The following is a 19,291-nucleotide window of genomic DNA, read 5'->3' on the forward strand; positions in this document are numbered from 1 at the left end:
GCAGGGAGCGATGTTTGGATTCGTCATCTCCCACCAGATACACCCCAGTGCCTGTTTGCTGCTACTTGGTCTGACTCTTCCTTTCACACTAGTGCCTTGAGCCCATTCAGATCCAACACCATCTGCATAGATGCTGGGAAGCAGGGCAGAAGAGACCATCCATTCCAGAAGGGAAACAACGAGAAAGGCTGAGTTGCCAAATACCACCGAGTGGGTAGGAGAATGAGCTCGGGCTGGAACCCAGGTGTCTTCCCTCCCGGCCCAGGCAGTCAATGATCTTCCCTGAGCTCCCCGTGTCAGGGGCCATGCACTGGATCCTGGGGTAGGCAAATTATGAGTAGGGATGAGAAATGGCTCTAAACTTCCCAGCCTGAAGGGGCAGATAGCACACAAGAAGACCTACGAAGGGCAGAGGGAAGAACTCTAGATATCCAGGTAGAAGAGTCTGGTGAGGAACTGTTGGGGGAGCGGGGGCGGGCTTCATGGAGGCATGGGTTTGGGAAGGTGGGGCAGAACTGGGCTGGGGATAATGGGAGATGAGAATGACCCCTGTGAAGTCCTGGAGGTGGGAAAGAACAAAACCTATGCCTCAGTCCTCATAAGGGCTATTATTTAGTCTGGCAGCCTGTGTCAATGGCCTTGTGCAGCTACCCATGTGGCTCCTGTGGGGGTGTGTGTGTGTGTGCAGCTCAGCAGGGGCTGTGGGGTGGGAGCAGGGGTTCTGGGCCCCTGTTTCTGTCTCCTATCCTCCCCTTTTGCACTAGGTGGGGCACACTTCTGGAAGCCAGGATGTCTGGGTTCCAGATTCTTCCCTCCTCAACCTCCCCCAGACATAAATCACAAGTGATTTCATTAAATGCACCTCCTGCTGGGGATGTTGGCTCATAATTCCTCTCTGATTAACCCCCACTACCCCGGCAAGTTTATAGGCCAAGCGAGGGAGGGGGCAAGGGGGAGGGAAAAAGGAGGGATGGGGGGAATCCCAGGCGGGTGATGGATGCCTCTGTCAGCCCAGCTCGTATTTATTAATAGTCTTAATACGGGAAGCAATAAAGGAAGAGAGGGATTCTATTAATTAAATCATTGTTATAATTAACTTTCATTAAAGGAGGATCAATAAAGAGGAGTTGAGATGGAGAGAGGAGAGATCCATTATCTCTAATTTCCTTGGAAGGGATTCAGGGAATGAGATGGGGTTGCTAGGAGACGGCAACAGGAGGGAAGAAGGAAGGATGGAAGGATGTCATCCAGGTGGGGCTGGAAGGGGGGTGGATTGGTGGGGGGTTCAGGTGGGTGGAGAGAGGGATTGGTACAGGTTGCCCACCCAGGGGCCCTGAAGGCGGAGGAGGGTGACTGATAAGGGAGCTACTGGGCTGGGGAACAAGCGGGCTGTAGGCACGGCTTGTGCTGGGCATTGCTGAGAGCCTTGGTGAGCACACAGCTCCTTAATAAATGCTTTACGACGCGGTGTGTGTGTCTAGCCTGTGAAGCTGGTTAGAGTGGATGAATGTGTTTTTGTGACTGTGGAGTCAGTGTGCGCATACGGGTACGTGAGGATGGCAACAGAGAGAGGGGGGCGGCAGGGATGGAAGGAAAATCAAATAGACTTCAGAGGGATGGAGTTGAGGGCATTTTTTTTTTTATCTAAGTGGCTCCCCAAAGATGTGAACTCCTGACACGGGTAATGCCCATCTTTGGCCCACGGTACAGTGATGGCTGCTATGGAGGTTGAAGGTCTGTGCAGTGGAAACTTCCCCTGCCTTCTGAGACATGCACCTGGGCCCAGAAGCTTGGGTTCCACCTTGCCCACCCCAGGACTGAAATCCTGAAGTCCTGTCTCACGTGGACCCATACGTTGCTCCCTCGCCCACCGCAGTCTTCTCCAAGCCAGCCGCCCCACCACAACCCGAGACAAAGATCCCTCCCTCCTCCTTGCCCACCAAGAGGCATAGCGAGGAGACGCTGCTGGGCACCCTCCCCAAGAAGGCAGGGGGTAGTCCCCTCCGTCCCAACTCCCCTCCACTATGGTCTATGAGCCAGCTGTCTGGACCTGCGTTGCTCTAGTCACACCTCATGGTAAGAACACATTTTATTAGAATCGTTATACATATCATATAAATATATTTGTCCAAACTACAGATCGGGGGAGGGATAATGAGGGAAAGCTCTTATTGCTGGGGGGAGGGGGAACCTGGAGAGGGAGGAGGGCTGAGAAACGGGGACACCTGGGACCCTGTGTTCTCCCCATCCCTCACAGAAGGCACAAATGCATTATTTCTTTCCATGTGAGGACCCTGGGGGGTGGTGGCAGGGTGGAGCAGGAGGTAAGAGTACAGAAAACCTCAAAAATACAAAAGAAACATCCAAATTTCATATCTAATGGTGTGGAAAAGGCTGGGGTGGGGGTGCAGAAAGCAATGGGGGGGCGGGAAATGGGGAACAGAAAGAACCACTGAAGCTCAGAAATGAAAGAGACCTGAAGAGGCCGTGATGTCCATGCTGCTGCCTCCATGCAGGCCCCAGAGAAAACTCAGATAAACCAACAAAGACCCCCAATAAGAGAGGGTGGGGTGCCCCGGGGAATTGGCTTTGGGGCATCAGAGAGTGTGTGTGAGTGTGTGTGTATGAGTGTGTGTGTGTGTGGCTGGTGTCCGTGACAGAAGCAACCCACCCCTGGGGAAGTTCTCCTCCATCCTGGTTCATCCAAAACTGCTTTTAGAGGGTAAGGTCAGCCACTGCTTCCAAAAAGGACCCCTGCTTGGACAAAAGAACCAGGCAGGAGAGGATGCCGGTGAGAGCTTGGGATGAAAATGGCTCAAAGGCAGGGGCGGTTCTTAGGGAACAGAATATCATGGAGCCCAGTGTGTTGGAAGAGAGGCCTGAGACCTAAGTGTGTGTCTGTGCATGAGTGTGTGTGTCTGTGCATGAGTGTGTGTGTGTGTGTGTGTGTGAGAGAGTGCATCTGTGCATGTACTGAGGAGGGGTGAGATCACTCAAAGGTAAAGGGGTCCTGGGTGCTGAAAAAGAAGTGTCCATCCATGTGGTCCTCCAGGGCATCCTTATCACTCTCAGCCGGAAAGCGCTCCTTACAAATAGGGCACTCCTTCCACGGGGGGGTGGCAGGGCCCCCGGTGCTGGCCTCTGACAAGGGACCCACTGCAAAGCCACTGAAGGAGACAGAGGGGAAGGAGAGGGTCAGTGTGCTCCGATGCCTTCTTGCCTTGTGGACCTCAGGGACAGGGACCCATGCACCTGGCCTTCCAGATTACCCTGTTCCTGGCAGCTCTCTCCTAGTCTCACCCCCAGCATCGTTCTCCCCACACTACTGAAGCCTTAGTTTCCCAGCTCTCCAGGCCCTCTCTTCTTTAGTCCCCGCTGGTCGCCGCAGTGGTGCACAGCCCATCCCCCACCCCTGCGCTCCTCCCTCCATCTCCGTCTGCTGCCTAATGAGGCTGAAAATGAGTCTGACATCGTCCTTCATCTTCCTGCTCCAGCCGAGAAGGATGACAGCATCGCCCCCTCCCTGCCCTGAGCCCATCTCACATCGAGGCAAAGCTGGGGGCTAGATGATAAAATCTCTCTTCCCCCTGCCTTCCCCTCTTGACCTGCAAAAGAAAAGGGAAGGCAGAAGGGGCGATCTGATACCTGAATCCCCCACCCCTGCAGCTGCATTGCCCAAAGGGTCTCCCAGGAAAGTCAGGGGAGAAGGACAACATCTCAGGGGTGGTCAGATGCTGGATCCCAGTCTTCTCTCTGTTCCCATCCCTGGGGGCACTGGTCACCTCCCTTCCTCCCCAGATAGAGCCTAGGTACCTACCTGGTGGTTGGGGAAGGGGGAGGGGCAGGAGAGAGGGGATGCAGGGCTATTTGGGCTCCACGGAAGATGGTGCTAGAACGACACAGAAGCCAGTTAAAGGCAGGGCCTCTGAGTGCACGTGTGCATTGATAAGATGGGGGGAGGAATTACCTGATGGCACCTGGGACTTGGGGTGGTGGGTGGTTTTCTGTGTCAACCACTCCTATGTCTCTTCTTCTTGGCTGGGGCCAAGAAGAGGGAGCTTGGGGGAAGGGCATGGGGACTGTTCACCCAGATGCCCTTTCCACTGGCATGCTCCCACCTTCCTCGTGTTCTCCCCCTTTTGCACTCACCTGGCCACGTCATAGAAGGCATTGCCCAGCTCAGGAAGCAGCAGGTGGGCCTCCTCACCTCCACTCTGAACAGCTGCCATGAGGACTGACTTCTCATCCTCGGCCTCCTGGGTACCAAAGAGATAGGGATGGGTTTGGGGGTAGCGTCCCAAGATAGGGGAGCAGCATGCTGGGGGAGGTAAGAGCAGTCCAGGCCCAGACGGTACACTGTGGGCTGTAGTAAGAGTGAGGCAGGACAGGAGTTTTGATGGGGGCTAGTGGGTAAGAAGAGGAGGAGTATGGGGGGCAGGGGCTGGCAGCATTGGGGTTACTGGGTCGGACTGGATTTTGGGGCAGTGGCCCTGAAGAGAGGCTGGGCCTGCCTCCTCTCTCCCAAGGGGAAAGCAGAGCCCTGTACGGCTAAGATTAACACTTCCTTTTCCGGACACTGGGCCATTGGGTGTGGCCGTACCTGCCCCTTCCTCCCTAACCTTGCTCTGTCTCCCACCACCGCCCCCGTCCACACACAGCTCACCGAGTCAGAGCTACTCTCTTCAGCTGGCCCTGAGAGGTGGGGAGCGATGGGAGCCGGCTGGCTGATGACGACCAGGGGAGAAGACTCTCGTGGCCCAGCAGGAGAAGAGCCTGTGTCTCCACGCTCACACAGGCCATAGGGAGGGACCCTCATGTCTTCTGGGGACTCGTCCTCTGAGTCTGTCAGAGCCGCTGGGCAGCCTGCCGGTGAGGGAGAGGACAGAGAGGGATGAATTGTTAGAGGCTTGGCTCAGCTATCTCCCTTTGGATGAGGGATATGGTTAAACTAGAAAGGGGCCAGGGTCTGGGAAGAAAAAAGGCAAAACACAGAGGGCAGAGGCAGCTCCCAGAGGGGTCACATGCAGCTTTCCCCAAGCCGGGGAAACAGGCGGGGGAAGAGGTGTCACAAGACTGGGGGTGTACAGACTCGGGCCCACAGCCGCCTCCTCGTCCTCTGTGACAGCATCCTCGTTCCACTTCTCGTCTGCCACCTTCTCCAGGCGGGCCTCCAGCTTTCTCATGTACTCTAGCAGTTCCTGGAGTTGGGAGCAAAGAGGTGAGAGAGGCTGGGAAGACGCCAACCCCGCTGGCTGCAGAGCCTTCCTTGACCCAAGAGGAACTCTGAGCTCTTCGGGACTGGATGCCTTCCCCAAAGTGGGCTGTGGTGGGGGAGGAGTGGGGTGGGGAGGCAGCTCAAAGGAGAGCCTCACTCCCACCCCCACCCCCAGGAGCCCTCCTTCACCTCTTACATCCCTCCCTCGCTCCCACAGTCCTCCCCTGTTCTGCCAAGTCAACCAGTGAGAGGAGCCACCGTCCCATTTTTAGCCTCCGGGCCCTCTTAGAGTTAGCAGTTCTTAAGCCAAGAGATGACAAGAAGACATGAGGTTCCCCCCTGAATCCTCAGCTCTGGCATCCAAAGGGCCTGAGTCCTAGGTTCTCACCTGCTTCTCCTCCTGTAACTGTTCCTTCTCTTTCTGGAGCACGCGCAGGGCTGACCGCAGCTCTGTGAGCTCCCGCTTGCTCTCTGACAACTGCACCTGAGGGAATGTGGAGCCTAGAATGTACCTCCAAGAACCTAGGCTCTGCGACCTGGAACCACCAACCTAGAATCATGCTCCTCTGTGCCCCTGTCCCTCTCTTGCCCTGACACACACAGGGGAAGCCCCAACACTCTTCTTCGATGAGTCCCTTGTCTTGACCACAGGAGACAGTCGCCTGGGTCCCAGTCTCTGCCTCTCCAGTGTGGGCCTGGGTGATTGCCTTTGGCTGGGATACAGAGACCCTGGTCACAGCCGGGGCATTCTAGAATTCCCTTACGTCATCGCTATGAGGCCCAGAGTATTTGCCATGAGAAGAGAAAGGGACATTGCACATTTCAACCCAATGAGACCTGGGATGTGTGCAAGTAAGATGCCATTCAACATGTAAGTGAGCACCCAGCACTTCTGAGCTGACACCCAGGACAGAGAGAAGGGCCACTGATGTCTCAGGAGGTGACAGGACCAGGACTCATGGGTGGCTGGGCGTCTCACCAGGCTAGAATCCTTTTCCCGGGCTAGTTCAGTCTTGAACACTTGATTCTGGGTCTTCTCGTCCTGAACTGCCTTTTCCAGTCGAAGTATCTCTGCACTTAGCTTCAGGATCTTATCTTTCTCTGCCTGGGATGTGGCCGAAAAGGAACGTGGGAGGGGAAAGGTGAAGGAAAAGGGACGCCACTGGCATCAGCCCCATCCCTCGCTGTGTCCTTTCCTTTATTTCAATGGGTATTTTGGGAGCAATTTCCCCTTCTTGGCTTCCTCATTCCTGATACTTCTCAATGAAGGAAGGGACATGCCAGCAAGGTGCCTTGCTGATCAGAAATGGGCATCACGACAGGGCCCGGTGCCTAGGGCAGTAAACGTTTCTTAATCAAGGTGGTAACCGAGGAAGGTGCTACGAAGATCAGGACTGGAACACCCTACTTACGGATGGGTCATACTTGGACAGTGAATTGGTACCTCCCTCAGAGCCCCTCCCCACTCCTGAGTCCTCTAAGCTTCTCATCCCTGTCTCCCTTCCCAGGGAATCTGACTCCATGGAGGTGGGGGCAGTGGCTGTGAGCCTGCCAGTTCCCCCCCATCCCTCTACCTCCATACTCTGCAGCAGCCCTGCCCGCTCCTTGCTCCATTGGCTTTTTTCCTCCTTCAGGTGCAGGCTGAGCTCAGCCAGCCTGCCATTGACTCCAGCCACTTCCAGGCGGCTGCGGTGTAGCTCCGCCATGGTGCGGTCCCTGGCTCCCGCTGTGCTGGCCAACTCCTCCCCAAGAAGGGCGGCTTTCTGCTGGCTTGAGGCTGCGAGCTCCTGGGCTCCTCGAAGCTGCTCCTTTAGGGGCTCCAGTTCAGCCTCAGGAGAAAGAAGGAGATGGAGATTAGGGCTCCCACTGAGTCATTCTCGAACCAGGAAGGTAACTAGGGTCCCTTTGACCCCGCACCGCAACAAGGCTCACGATTTATATTGTTCAATCTTTAGCCATGTCTTTTCCCTAGCTAGCCCTTGGTACTTCCTCTACTTCCCACTGCCTAAGGGCTTCACTCACCACGCGCTGCTGGGCCTGGCCTAGGGTGTCCTTCATCTGGGCCACCTTGTCCTTCAGTCGCTGGGCCTGGGCACTCTGCTCCTCCTGCCGGCCCTTTGCTTCCTGCAGCTCCAGATTTAAGCGGCGGTTCTCCTGTTGTGCCATTTGGAGCTCAGCCTGATGGGAGGTGGAAAATAGGTAAGGAAAGGGGTATATGTATTTGGGGTGGCTGGCAGGGGCTGAACCACTGTGATGAGAGAGATCAAGGTTCCGCTTCCCAGATTTAACACAAACTCAAGCATTCAGCTCTCGTCAGCCCTTCTTGGGGTCTCAGCTCAAAGCGACTCAGGCCTGAACATCCAGTCTCCAGCTCCCATAATGAGGTACCGGCATCACAGCCTTGATGGGGTCTTACACGAATCTAGGTATCCCATGTACCATTTCTGCTTCTCCGCTCTTCCTTTCATTATTATTAATTTTTTAAAGAAGGTTTTATTGATTTTTTAGGTAACCTCTACGCCTAACATGGGGCTTGAACTCACAACCCCAAGATCAAGAGTCGCTTACTCCACCAACTGAGCCAGTCAGGCGCCCCTCTGCTCTTCCTTTTAGATCAAAACTCAGTCTGGATGTCCATGAGGCCCTCAAACTCAGCATATTCTATTTCCCAGTCCACTTCTTTCCACTCTTATTTCTGCCCATGCTACTGACTACTTCCTAAGTCACTCAGGCTGGATCCCTTGGTGCTGGGCTTGGCTCTGTTCTTTCCTTAGTGACGCCAAGAAAAGCCTTTTGCTTCTCCATCTTCTGTCTTGTTCACAGCCATTTTCTCTTTTCTACTATCACAGCAACCATGTTGACTCAGGATCTGGTCATTTCTGACTTGGATTATTGAATAATCTCATAACTAGTTCATCTCCCAGGAAGAAATCACATTAATCTTCTGTTAAGTCCCGCCTAAGTACATGTCACCCCCTTGAAAATCATGGATGCCTCTCATTTGCTTACAGAAGGAAGATTAACTCCAGATCCTCTCCAGTCTGACCTGGGCCTCATCTCAAACCCTCCACCCACACTTTCAAGTGCCCCGAGTGTTCTGGACTCTCAGCCTTTGCACGCATCTTTCTCAGTTCCCAGAATGGCCTCCCTCTTATCTCTGTCTACTCAAATCCTACCTACTCTTTACTGCTGAACAAATGGCTTTCAAATACCCTTCCACGGAAGCCTAGGGTTTGGAGGAAGCTGCTGAGAGATTCTGCGAATATGTGATGTGAGCTCCTTCTAAATAATTCAAAAAATATGTGAGAAAAACAACATACAAGCTCACAAGTTAACACAATGGGGATCATCAATCCACTGACATGTGCTTCTGAGTTAATTCACTTTTTTTTCAGGTTAATTAATTTTTTTGTACAAACCTCAGAATAAAGTTCCTATTGGATTTTCTTTTTGTTTGAAAAGCAAACTGAGATGGCATGGTGGACAGTTTAAAAATTGCCGTCATTTGCACTTACTTATTTGGAGACTCAAGGTGTTCTTAGTATTGTACAACCAAAACTCAATACGGAAATATATTAGCTGCTGATGCTGACAGAATAGTTATCTGTAACCTCTGATTTCAAGGTTTGGCATCCATCAGAATTACCTGATTACTTTTGTTACCTTATAAGTTAACATTGTACATTTGAATTTTTAAAATTGGGGTGCATGGGTGGCTCAGTGGGTTGAGCATCTGACTTTGGCTCAGGTCATGAGCTCACGGCTTGTGAGTTTCAGCCCATATCAGGCTCTGTGCTGACAGCTCAGAGCCAGTATCCTGCTTTGGATTCTGTCTCCCTCTCTCTCTGCCCCTCCCCCACTCGTGCTCTGTCTCTCCCTCTCTCAAAAATAAATAAACATTGGGGCGCCTGGGTGGCTCAGTCGGTTAGGCATCCGACTTCGGCTCAGGTCATGATCTCACGGTCTGTGAGTTCGAGCCCCGCATCGGGCTCTGTGCTGACAGCTCAGAGCCTGGAGCCTGTTTCAGATTCTGTGTCTCCCTCTCTCTGACCCTCCCCTGTTCATGCTCTGTCTCTCTCTGTCTCAAAAATAAATAAACGTAAACAAAAAAAATTAAAAAAATAAACATTAAAGAAAATAAATACTTGAATTTATAAAAATAAATTTATAGTAATAAACCATTGGTTTTATCTATTTAATGAGGTTCCACCTAAGATGTAAAACTTTATTGTGGGGTGGAAAGGAGAGCTAAAAAAGCTGGAAAATACTAGGCTACTTTATGCCCCTCTTTTTTTTTTTTTTTTTTTTCAGTACACTCTATGCCCAACGTGGGGCTTGAACTCACACCCTGAGATCAAGAGTCACACGCTCTACTGACTGAGCCAGCCAGGCATCCCTGCCCCCTTCTAATGACCCTAGTAAGACGTGCTTTTGTCCACTTCTGTGGAGCATCTTAACACTTTATTATTCTTCCCTGGTGATGCTGAATATATTCCACTTTGACTAATCCTGACTTGGGTATACATTTTGTTTCCTAGGAGAGCGTGTGTACAATGTCCTCTTTACATTTTTTATTGGCTTTGGTGCCCGGCACTCAAAAGGGCCTCAACGCAGTGGAAGAACAATTGAGAAAGCAAACAGACTCTGAGCCCCTACCTCGCTCTGCTCCTTGTCGGCCTGTGCTTCTTTCAGTTGACCAAGAAGCTTCTCCTGTTCCCGAGTCAGGGCCTTCACGGTGTCTCTCACCCTGTACGTGGGGACATGGAACATCAGATAACCCGGCTGGTCACCACAGAAGATACGAAGGACGTGGGCTTTTGTCTTTAGCACTTTTTCTGGTGCCCCTCTGGGCCCACACCTCCTATTGTCTCTGGGATGCCCAAATCCCCAGACCAAGGTGATCTCGCTGGAAGCCCTGAGTATCCAAGATTCCTGGTTCTAGAGCACAATCTAGAAATAAACAGTTTGTTCTCTTTATGTGTCATTTTAAGGAATGTTCTGCTGATGCCTTGCTAGTTGTTTGCATTCAATCAAGAGACCAGAATCCAGTCTTTTTTTAGACAAGGGACAGCCACGATCAATTATAAACTTTGGATCTAGATCAGAAGTTGGAAGACTTTTTCTGTAAGGGGCCTGATAATAAATACTTCAGGCTTTGCAGGCCATGAAGATTCTGTGGTAACTATTCATTTCTGCCACTGTAGTGTGAAAGCACCACAGACGTGTAAATGAATAAGCGCGGCTGTTCCAATAAAACTTTATTTATGAACACTGACATTTGCATTTCAGATAATTTTCACATCACAAAATATTTTTCTTCTTTTGTTTAACCGTTAATTCATCATTAAAACCATTTAAACTCACAGACTGTACAAAAGCAGGTGGCCAGGCTAGATCTGGCACATGGGCCATAGGTTTACTGACCCCTGGGCTAGACAGTCCCTAATCTTTTCCAGATGCTCTGTCTGATCCCTGCTTTTCTATTCCATGATTTAGAACCTAGACATTTACTATCTCCGTAGGGCAAGACTAACATATCCTACACTGGAGAAGCCTCAGGGAGTAACTCACTTTTTTACTCTGGACCTTGGCTAGAATGCCTCTTTCCTTTAAGGAGTTTAAAAATATACATAAAATCTACTGGTGCCGAATGAAAGAGACTTAATTACATGATTTGATGAAAGAAAGAACTAGAGTGTTTCTCCTGGCGAAAATGTGACGGACAGACACGGGAAGTGGTCAGTGTTTGTGCCATTTGGTAAAAACGACAGTTGTCTGGTAGAGGAAAGAAATTCATCCTGTGCAACCCCAGAGGTCTAAACCAGCACTAATGGAGGCAAGTTACAGAAGGGAGGTGTTTAGTTCAATACAAGAGATACAAAAGTGACAGCTGTCTGATATTGAAAGAGGCTGCCTTCTGAGGTAGTGACCTTCTCAATTACCTGACAGTCCTCTGAGGGCTAAGATTCTATGACTTATACCTTTTTTTTCAGAGGAGAGATCCCGTAACATTCCTGGATCACCGGTTCAGACATTTCCTAACAGTGAGAACGGAGTCTCATCTTCTTTGCTGTGATAAAATCTGAAATCCATCCTCTCTTATCTTGTCTTGACTGTTCTACCCACTCTTTTCTTCCAAATCCTCCACTCCTAGCTCCTGCTTAGCCTTTGCTGCAGCATAAATAGTAACTATGATTACTTCTGAAGGTGAGGAATACAGAACAGGCTTAGGAAAGATGGAGGAGAGCTAGGCAGGAAAGAAAAGCCGGGCAAGTGGAATACCCTGAGTCTGAAAGGGGAAAGAACCACACCAGACAGAGTGCAGGTTTGCCTGTCTGAAACAGGAGGCCGGAGTCTGGGGGTGACAGGAAATGAAGGGAAGTGATGGGGGTAGAGGGGACGCCCTCACCTGTCCAGCTCCACCTCCTTTGTCAGCACTTTCTCACTGATGGCCTGGATGTCATCTTCTAGCTCCAGGATGCGTGCCACATGGTCTCCCTGTTGTCGGCTCAGGATGTCCCTCTCTTCTGTGAGCTCCCCGTGGGACCGGGAAAGCCCCTGGAATCGAGGTTCCCCCCAGAAGAATGAAGTTGAGACTCACCTCTCAAAGCACAGAACAAGGGCTTGGGAGGAGCACACGGGAGTTAGCCTGTTCTCACCTTCCTACCCTGTCACCTTCCTTGAAAAAGAAACTGCCAGAGAGCATTCCCTTACTGGCGAATATGGCCACATCCCCCCGTCCCCCAGCACTGCTGTGTGCAAAGAACTGAGTGTCGTTACATTTGGGGATGTGTCTCCTGTCATGTCAAGTTTAATCCTACTTGTTACCCCTTAAAGCTATGTTTTTGATACCGGAACCATCTTAAAAGCCCACTAACATCTTGCCTTTCCCATCTTCGCTGGGTTCAGACTTTGGACCCTGGGTGAGCAGCCAGGCCCCGTGCCCCACCTGGCCCAACTCCCACCTTGTACTGCTCCATCAGCTCCGCATGCCTCTGCCTGGCTGTTGCCAGAGCCGTCTCGAGCTCCTGTACTTGACTCCTCAGCTCCGTCACCTGTCCCTCCAGCTGCAGCTTCAGCTGCATCAGGTCATTTCTCTCTTGCTGGCTCTCATCCAGCTGGTTCTACAGGGAGCAGGATGAGGAGGGGGGTGTGCTCGTGAAAGTCCCGTCCCCATCACGCTGCAGGTGCATTCGGGGCCGGGAGGTTACATCGGTACAAGCTATAAAGAGCTGAGTAAGGGGAGGCTTGTGTGTTACTGAATCCTGCCACCACCAGTCAGACGCACCAGCTCTCGACGCTCTTGGAAGAAGTCTTTCTCGATCCACATAAACAAAAGGAATGGCTCCCTCCCTGAATTTTACCTTCTCTATTCTGGAACCCGACAGAGGTAGGTTTAAATCTCCAATATAATTTTTGCTAGCTCTGTTACTTTTTTTTTTTTAAATATTTACTTATTTTTGAGAGAGACAGAATGCGAGTGGGAGAGGGGCAGAGAGAGGGAGACACAGAATCTGAAGCAGATACCAGGCTCTGAGCTGTCAGCACAGAGCCTGACGCAGGACTCAAACCCACGACCTGTGAGATCATAACCTGAGCCAAAGTCAGGCGCTCAACCAACTGAGCCACCCAGGTGCCCTGCTAGCTATGTCACTTTGAATGAGTTACACAACTTCTCTGAGTCTCTGTCCTCATTTGGAAAGTGATCTCTTAGCCTAGATTTTTGAAAGGTAATTATAATGAGAATAACAAATGTAAAAACAGAACATGGAAAATATCCAGATGGCCAACAGACACAGGAAAAGGTGCTCAACATCACTCATCATCAGGGAAATGCAAATCAAAACCACAATGAGATACCACCTCACACCTGTCAGAGTGGCTAATATCAAAAACACAAGGAACAACAAGTGTTGGCGAGGATGTGGAGAAAAAGGAGTCGTGCACCAATGGTGGGAATGCAAACTGGTGCAGCCACTGTGGAAAATGGTGTGGAGATTCCTCACAAAGTTAAAAATAGAACTACCCTACGGTCCAGTAATCGCACTACTGGGTATTTACCCCAAAATACGAAAACACTAGGGGCGCTCGGGTGGCTCAGTCAGTTAAGCATCCGACTTCGGCTCAGGTCATGATCTCCCAGTCTGTGGGTTTGGGACCCGTGTCGCGCTCTGTGCTGACAGCTCAGAGCCTGTAGCATGTTTCAGATTCTGCGTCTCCCTCTCTCTCTGCCCCTCCCTGCCTCGTGCTCTCTCTCTCTCAAAAATAAACAGCAAAAAAAATTTTTTTTAAATATATGAAACACTAATTCAAAGGGATACATGCACCCCAATGTTTATAGCAGCATTATCTACAATAGACAAATTATGGAAGCAGCCCAAGGGTCCATCGACTGAAGAACAAAAAAAGAAGATGTGGTACATATATACACAATGAAATATTACTCAGCCATGAAAAGGAATGAAATCTTGCCATTTGTAACAACATGGGTAAAGCTAGAGAGTGTAATGCTAAGTGAAATCAGTCAGAGAAAGACCAATACCCTATGATTTCACTTAAATGTGGAATTTAAGAAACAAAACAAATGAGCAAAGGAAAAAAAGGGATATAAACCAAGAAACAGACTCTCTACTATAGAGAATAAACTGATGGTTACCAGAGGGGAGGTAGGTAAGGGGATGGGTGAAATGGGCGATAAAGATTAAAGAATACACTTATCATGAGTACTGATTAATATATATGGAACTGCAGAATCACTCTATTGTACATCTGAAACTACCAAAACACTGTATGTTAACTACATTAGAATCAAAATAAAAACTTAATATAAAAAAAAACCCAGAACACAGGGTAGGAGCTCACACATCTCTGACTTATGTAAGATATAGACATCTTCTTATTCTTGTGCTGATCCCATGTGTTTAGAGGGTTCTAGAAGCCAAGAGTTTATCTAAATCACAGATAAGGTACCCATTCTCACCCTCTGAGCACTTCCTCAAGTCTGTCCTCTTGTCTGGGGAGTGTACTTCCTCCCCAGTTTCCCTATCCCTGATCTTCCTTCAGGAAGTCCTTGCCAACATCTGCCGCCACTCTCTAACTCTTCTCTATTTGGTCCCATAGGAAAATACAAGCCACATATATAGTTTTTTAAACTTCCTAGTAAATACTCAAAAAAGTAACAAGAAACAGGTGAAATTTGTTTTAATGGTATTTTATCCAACTCAGCGTATCCAAAGTATTATCATTTCAACATGTGACCAATATAAAAAACCACTGAGATCTTTTACTTTTTTTTTAACACTAAGTCTTCAAAATCCTTTGTGTATGTTCCCCATACAGTACATCTCAATTTGGACCAGTCACATTTCAACTGTTCAAGAGCTTTCTGTATTGGACCGTGCAGGTGTGGGGCCCTACCACCTGCTCTCACTGCTCACCTGTCCTGGAAGTGGGTCTCATACTCCCCTTCCTCTGAACATTCCTTCCCTGGAGTGGCCTCCCTCTACCCTTTGGATCATCCTCTAGGGCCTAGGACAGGATGTAGCACTTGGGAGAAGGAATGTTTGAAAAGTACTTATGAAATCTTGAGTGATATGTGCCTGTGGGTAGCTTGCTTTCCTGCCCTACATGTTTGTGTCTATGTTAGATCAAGACTTTCTTAATGGCAAGACTGTGTAAGTCCTGGTGAGGTACTCAGTTGAGGCCACAGCCCAGGGGAAGGTAAAGTGAGAAGCAGTCCCTTGCCATGCAGCCCTCTCCCTCCCCTGCCCCTCCCACTCCGCTGCCTGGGAGCAGCTCTGTTGCTCTGTCTCACCTGCAGCACAGTGGCCTTGGGGACGACCAGCAGGATGTCAGAGCCGCCATCGGCCTCCTCTAGGGTCACCAGTTCGTCCATGGGCCTTGGCTCTCGGAACTGGAAAGGGGGGCTCTGCCCACATACCCGGCCCTGGCGGTTCACATACCGGAACTGGTAGAGCTGGGCTCCAGGTTTGGGCAGGTAGCTGGCTGTGGGAAGAGGAATGGACCCAGGACCCTAATATGATCCCAGGCCCTCAAGTGCCTGGCAGTCTTCCTTTTCCTTGACATCTTTTTTTTAAAATTATATATATATATATATAGACAGAGTGAACACCAGATGGGGAGAGAGGGAGCAGGCTCCACACCCAGCACAGAATCCTATGTGGGGCTTGATCCCACGACCCCCGGGATCATGACCTGATCTGAAATCGAGAGTCGGATGCTCATTGACTGAGCCATCCAGCCGCCCCCACCTTGATGTGTCTTATCACCCACTGTCCTTGGTTCCAGTCCCTTGTTCCCTGTTCCACATACTGTTTTCTTTCCTCTTTACCTCCGATGGGCTATTTATGTTCCCTGAGATACTCTTCTTCCTCCTTTCTGCCTAGGCCTGTCCTTCCTCTCTTTCCCAAGCGTACCTTCCCTAATAATAATAATAATAATAATAATAATAATAATGTTAGTTATCACTTACTGAGTGGCCACCCTGAACCAGGCACTATGCTAACCCTTTACCTGTATCACTTTAAACCTTCATATTGTGCCTATAAGCCATGCATCCCCTTTTACTGTTAATATAACAGAGACAGGGAAATTAAGTAATTTGTCCAAGGTCTGATAGCTTGTATTAGAGTTGAGATTTGAGCCTAGGTCTTTCAGAATCTAATGACTACCTTCTTCTCAATTTATGACACTACCTTTCCCTCCTTCCTACCCCTAGTTCCCTGAGAGGACTTCCTCTTTTTTGGCGGTAGGTGGCAGGATTACTGGCCCTTGACAGGTCCTTCTATCTCTAAGTCCCTGATTCTGTAATAATCCCACAATTCTATGTCTGCTGAGCCCTATTGGATATAGTTCTTATTTTATTTATTTGTACTTATTTTTTCTTGTTGTCTGTGCCTAACTTTGGTTTCTGAGCCCACTATCTTCCTCCAAACCTCTATCCCCTAGGTTCCTTCCTCCCAGACCTTCCATGTTCCCTCGTACCTTGGAACTGGACACTGGCGTGGACAGGGGAACCATCGGTTGCACTTTCAGGCACCGAAGACCACACAAAAGTGTGGTAATCCCGAACACAGGCAGCCTCCACCTGTGAAGGCCCATGGTGGGAGAGAGGTATGGTGATGGAACTGTGAGCTAGGGATGGCAGAAAGGGCTGAGGGACTGAATGGGGGCTAGGATGCTGTTACAGTGACAAGGATGATGACAGACCGGGAAAGTGGAGGGATCCTTTGTGGCAGGAGAGGGCAGGGCTAAGATGGGGAGGAGATGAGCCTTGGCTTACACAGATGGCTTCTGTCACCTGTGACATCTCTGCCCTTCTTCTCTATCAACATGCGGTTGAGAACCCAAGGACTAAGTCATTCCCCTGATTCCAACCAACCCATGGCTCACAAATCTGAGCCAAAAGGGGTTTCGGGGATACCTTGAAGATGCCAATCCAGTCGCTGGCGCTGGGCACGGTGCCTGGGGGAAGGGTATAGTGACATTCCACCTTGGTGTTGGGGATGTAGGTCCGGGCTACATTCAGAAAGTTGACTCCACCCCGGGAAGGTGCCCGGCTTAGTGATGATTCTTCCATCTTGCCCTCAAGGTATCTGCCCTCCTATGAAATAAAGGGTTAATATCCTAAAACCTCTCCCATGCATCTCTTCTTCTCCCCAACTCCATCCCCACCCACTCACAGCTCCTGCCACTATACTCAGAGATGGAGGTATATTTCGTTCCTAGCCCCTAAGGGCTACAGGACCCTCTAGAGGTATCACTTTTAGTCTCCAGGACACGGGTCTGACCTTCTGAGTCAGTCCCCATCTTGTCTCACATCGTACCCTCTCTGAGTCACAGACTCTTCCTAGAGTTAAGATCTCTCTCATTTCTGCTCCCCTTTCACAGTCCCATTGACCAAGTCTCAGTATCCCAGGCTCTGCCCGCTCGGTTCCTCCTTTCCCACCTCTTAACATACTTGAACATTCCAAATTCTTCAGCCTCCACCTCCCCATCCCATCCCGCTTATCTTTTTGGCTCTTGAATTCAAAATCCAACTGACGTGTGGGGCCCCCTCATTCCGAGCAGGTCTCCTTGCCCACTCCAGCTGTACCCAGGAGTAGCTTATGACACCTGAACACTCTCTGAAAGTAATGACTGAGTCTTCAAAGCAGGAATATGGCTGGAGGCGGGGACCAACAGCCCGATCCTCAGGCCCCCGAGGTCCCAGTTCTCTCCCCTCTCCAAGTTGTCTACCCTCATGAATTAAAAAACAAAACAAAACAAAACAAAAAACTTCTGCTCTCATTCAAAGACAAAGGGTAAGGGAAGATATAAGGAAAGACAGGTTTTGCCTCTCAACTTCAGGAAGTCAAGAATTCTGGAGGCGGCTGCTTCAAGGGTGGGGTGAAACATTCAGCAGGAACGTGGTGGTGTGGGGAGACGGAATGTGGGAGCCTGGAGCCAGGAAAAGTCCCACCCCTGGATAGGGGATAGATTGGAAGGTAGGAAGTAAGGGGCCCTAAGAAGGGGAAATATATATATGATGTTGAAAGAAGGGAGGATTAATTCAAAAATAACCTAACGTTCTTTTCTTCAGGTCTCGCCAGGAACAGAACTAGAAACCTACTGGTTTGACTATGTTAACCCAGCTGTAGTGTTTTCTCTCTGCCCCCTTTGGCCTCAATTCCAAGTGCCTGGATGTGTAGTTGGAGGCATGCTATAAGATGGGATTGACAGGGAGGGGTGTTCCAAGTTAGGGTGGGGAGAGTTAATTAGGAAACACGGGGATGGAGTGAGGAACAACAACAATAATCAACACAACTCCTCAGCCCAGGGCTGTGAGATGGCTCTCGTCATCGCTCCTCTCCATCCCACTAATCTTCATCCTGTGTCAACCACAGAGGATGGTGTCCAATCAGCCATGGCCAATAGTCATGGTCACACCCCCAAACATCACAAACCCACGCGAGGCTGAAGTCTGGAGCTAGCAACTTTAAAAACAACAGGAATTCAGTAGAGAAGGAAAGGTGGGCCAGCTCCACAAAAAGAAGCAACTTCTCCTTCCAAAATACGGATTGAACTGGGGACAAGAGGTTTCTTTGGGATTTCATCGCTGAAAAATCCCTCGTTAAAATTCGTCCATGTTTTCTCCAAATACAATTCTTCCGGCTTTTAAAATGGGGGATGCATCATCCCCCACAGATCTAAGCCTGTGGAATCCCAAATACTCCCCACAAATAAAATCCTTAACAGCTGGAAACATTCACCAGACCTGAAACAAAGCTCTGGGCACCTAAAGTGTATGTGTGTAGCTAGATTCAAGCGTTCGCGCGGGTGGGGGGACTCCCACCCCTCAACTCTGTAGGCCTCTAAGAGTTCCTTAACATTCTGCCACTTGTAAGGCTTCCCTCCCGGGACTCGGCGTAGTAAAAGGCCTTTGGATTGGGGCGGGAGGGTAAGGAGAAAGAGAAGGTTTGTGAGGCTCAAGTCTTGCGTGGGAGAGAATGAGTAAATAATTCAGTGTCTCCCAACTACCTTAGGAGTAACAAGCTTTATAGAGAAGAACTGAGGGGAAGGGGAGAACAGTGAGGGGGCGCACCCCTGATCAGAGCCCCCTCGAGACCAAGAACTCTCAAAACAGAAGGGGTGGCTTTTCCAGTACGGAAAGTGTTAAAACCCAAACGCTCCTGCACCCCCCTTCCACAGTTCCCTTAGATTATCCTTTCACAGACTGGAAATTGGGGGTGACCCCCGCATTAGATCGCCCCCAAATTAGGCCAAGTTTCTTACCCCACACACGGATCAGCTGTTCCCTCACCTTCCACCAACAACAAAAACAGCACTCCGACTCCTGGAGGGGGAGGGAGAAAAGTGGACGTGAGGACTTCTGGGGTTTGTGGTTTCTCTGCCCTCTTTTGTCGGCGAGCCGGCTTGGATATGGAACTACACATCCCAGGAAGCTGTGCAAGAGGAGGGCGGAGCAGAGGGCGGTCGCGGGGGCGGCCTCACCACGGCATCCTGGGAGGCGTAGTTCCCACTTCCATGACTGCAAACGAGGGTGTGGCCACCAAA

General features: G+C 50.1%; 1 protein-coding gene, 1 long non-coding RNA gene and 1 other non-coding gene across 5 annotated transcripts; 1 reads left to right on the forward strand and 2 right to left on the reverse strand.

Annotated features, from left to right (window-relative positions):
• Window positions 1-2,071: 2,071 nt before the first annotated feature.
• On the reverse strand, window positions 2,072-19,092 carry CALCOCO1 (calcium binding and coiled-coil domain 1). Of its 3 annotated transcripts, XM_042992430.1 has the most exons (17): window positions 19,010-19,092; window positions 16,659-16,838; window positions 16,220-16,322; window positions 15,030-15,220; window positions 12,181-12,339; window positions 11,625-11,773; window positions 9,872-9,962; window positions 7,238-7,393; window positions 6,790-7,044; window positions 6,195-6,320; window positions 5,604-5,699; window positions 5,090-5,198; window positions 4,664-4,863; window positions 4,150-4,256; window positions 3,818-3,889; window positions 3,544-3,605; window positions 3,080-3,167 (listed from the first exon to the last, which is right to left on the reverse strand). In XM_042992430.1, the coding sequence occupies exons 2-16, from the start codon at window positions 16,812-16,814 to the stop codon at window positions 3,563-3,565; spliced, it is 2,013 nt and encodes a 670-aa protein (XP_042848364.1). In that variant the 5' UTR covers window positions 16,815-16,838; window positions 19,010-19,092; the 3' UTR covers window positions 3,080-3,167; window positions 3,544-3,562. The 3 variants fall into 3 exon arrangements, with proteins under 3 accessions (XP_015392743.1, XP_042848364.1, XP_042848365.1); XM_042992431.1 differs by lacking the exon at window positions 3,818-3,889; XM_015537257.2 differs by lacking the exons at window positions 3,544-3,605; window positions 3,818-3,889 and having other exon boundaries at window positions 2,072-3,167.
• Window positions 7,331-10,192, forward strand: LOC122240362. Its single transcript, XR_006219972.1, has 2 exons — window positions 7,331-7,414; window positions 9,754-10,192. It is a non-coding gene; the product is annotated as an uncharacterized LOC122240362 (long non-coding RNA).
• Window positions 9,536-9,607, reverse strand: TRNAK-CUU. The gene has a single exon. It is a non-coding gene; the product is annotated as a tRNA-Lys (tRNA).
• Window positions 19,093-19,291: the final 199 nt, after the last annotated feature.

Source organism: Panthera tigris, chromosome B4 (assembly GCF_018350195.1).
Source record: "Panthera tigris isolate Pti1 chromosome B4, P.tigris_Pti1_mat1.1, whole genome shotgun sequence".
Lineage (NCBI taxonomy): Eukaryota > Metazoa > Chordata > Mammalia > Carnivora > Felidae > Panthera > Panthera tigris.

Coding starts and splice junctions, on each gene's coding strand:
- CALCOCO1 (XM_015537257.2), bottom strand. CDS start 16,814: ATGGAAGAATCATCACTAAGCCGGGCACCTTCCCGGGGTGGAGTCAAC. Junction 6,321..6,789: donor GGCTGCTGCAGAGTATGGAG/GTAGAGGGATGG, acceptor GCCACATCCCAG/GCAGAGAAAGATAAGATCCT. Junction 5,700..6,194: donor GGGAAAAGGATTCTAGCCTG/GTGAGACGCCCA, acceptor ACATTCCCTCAG/GTGCAGTTGTCAGAGAGCAA.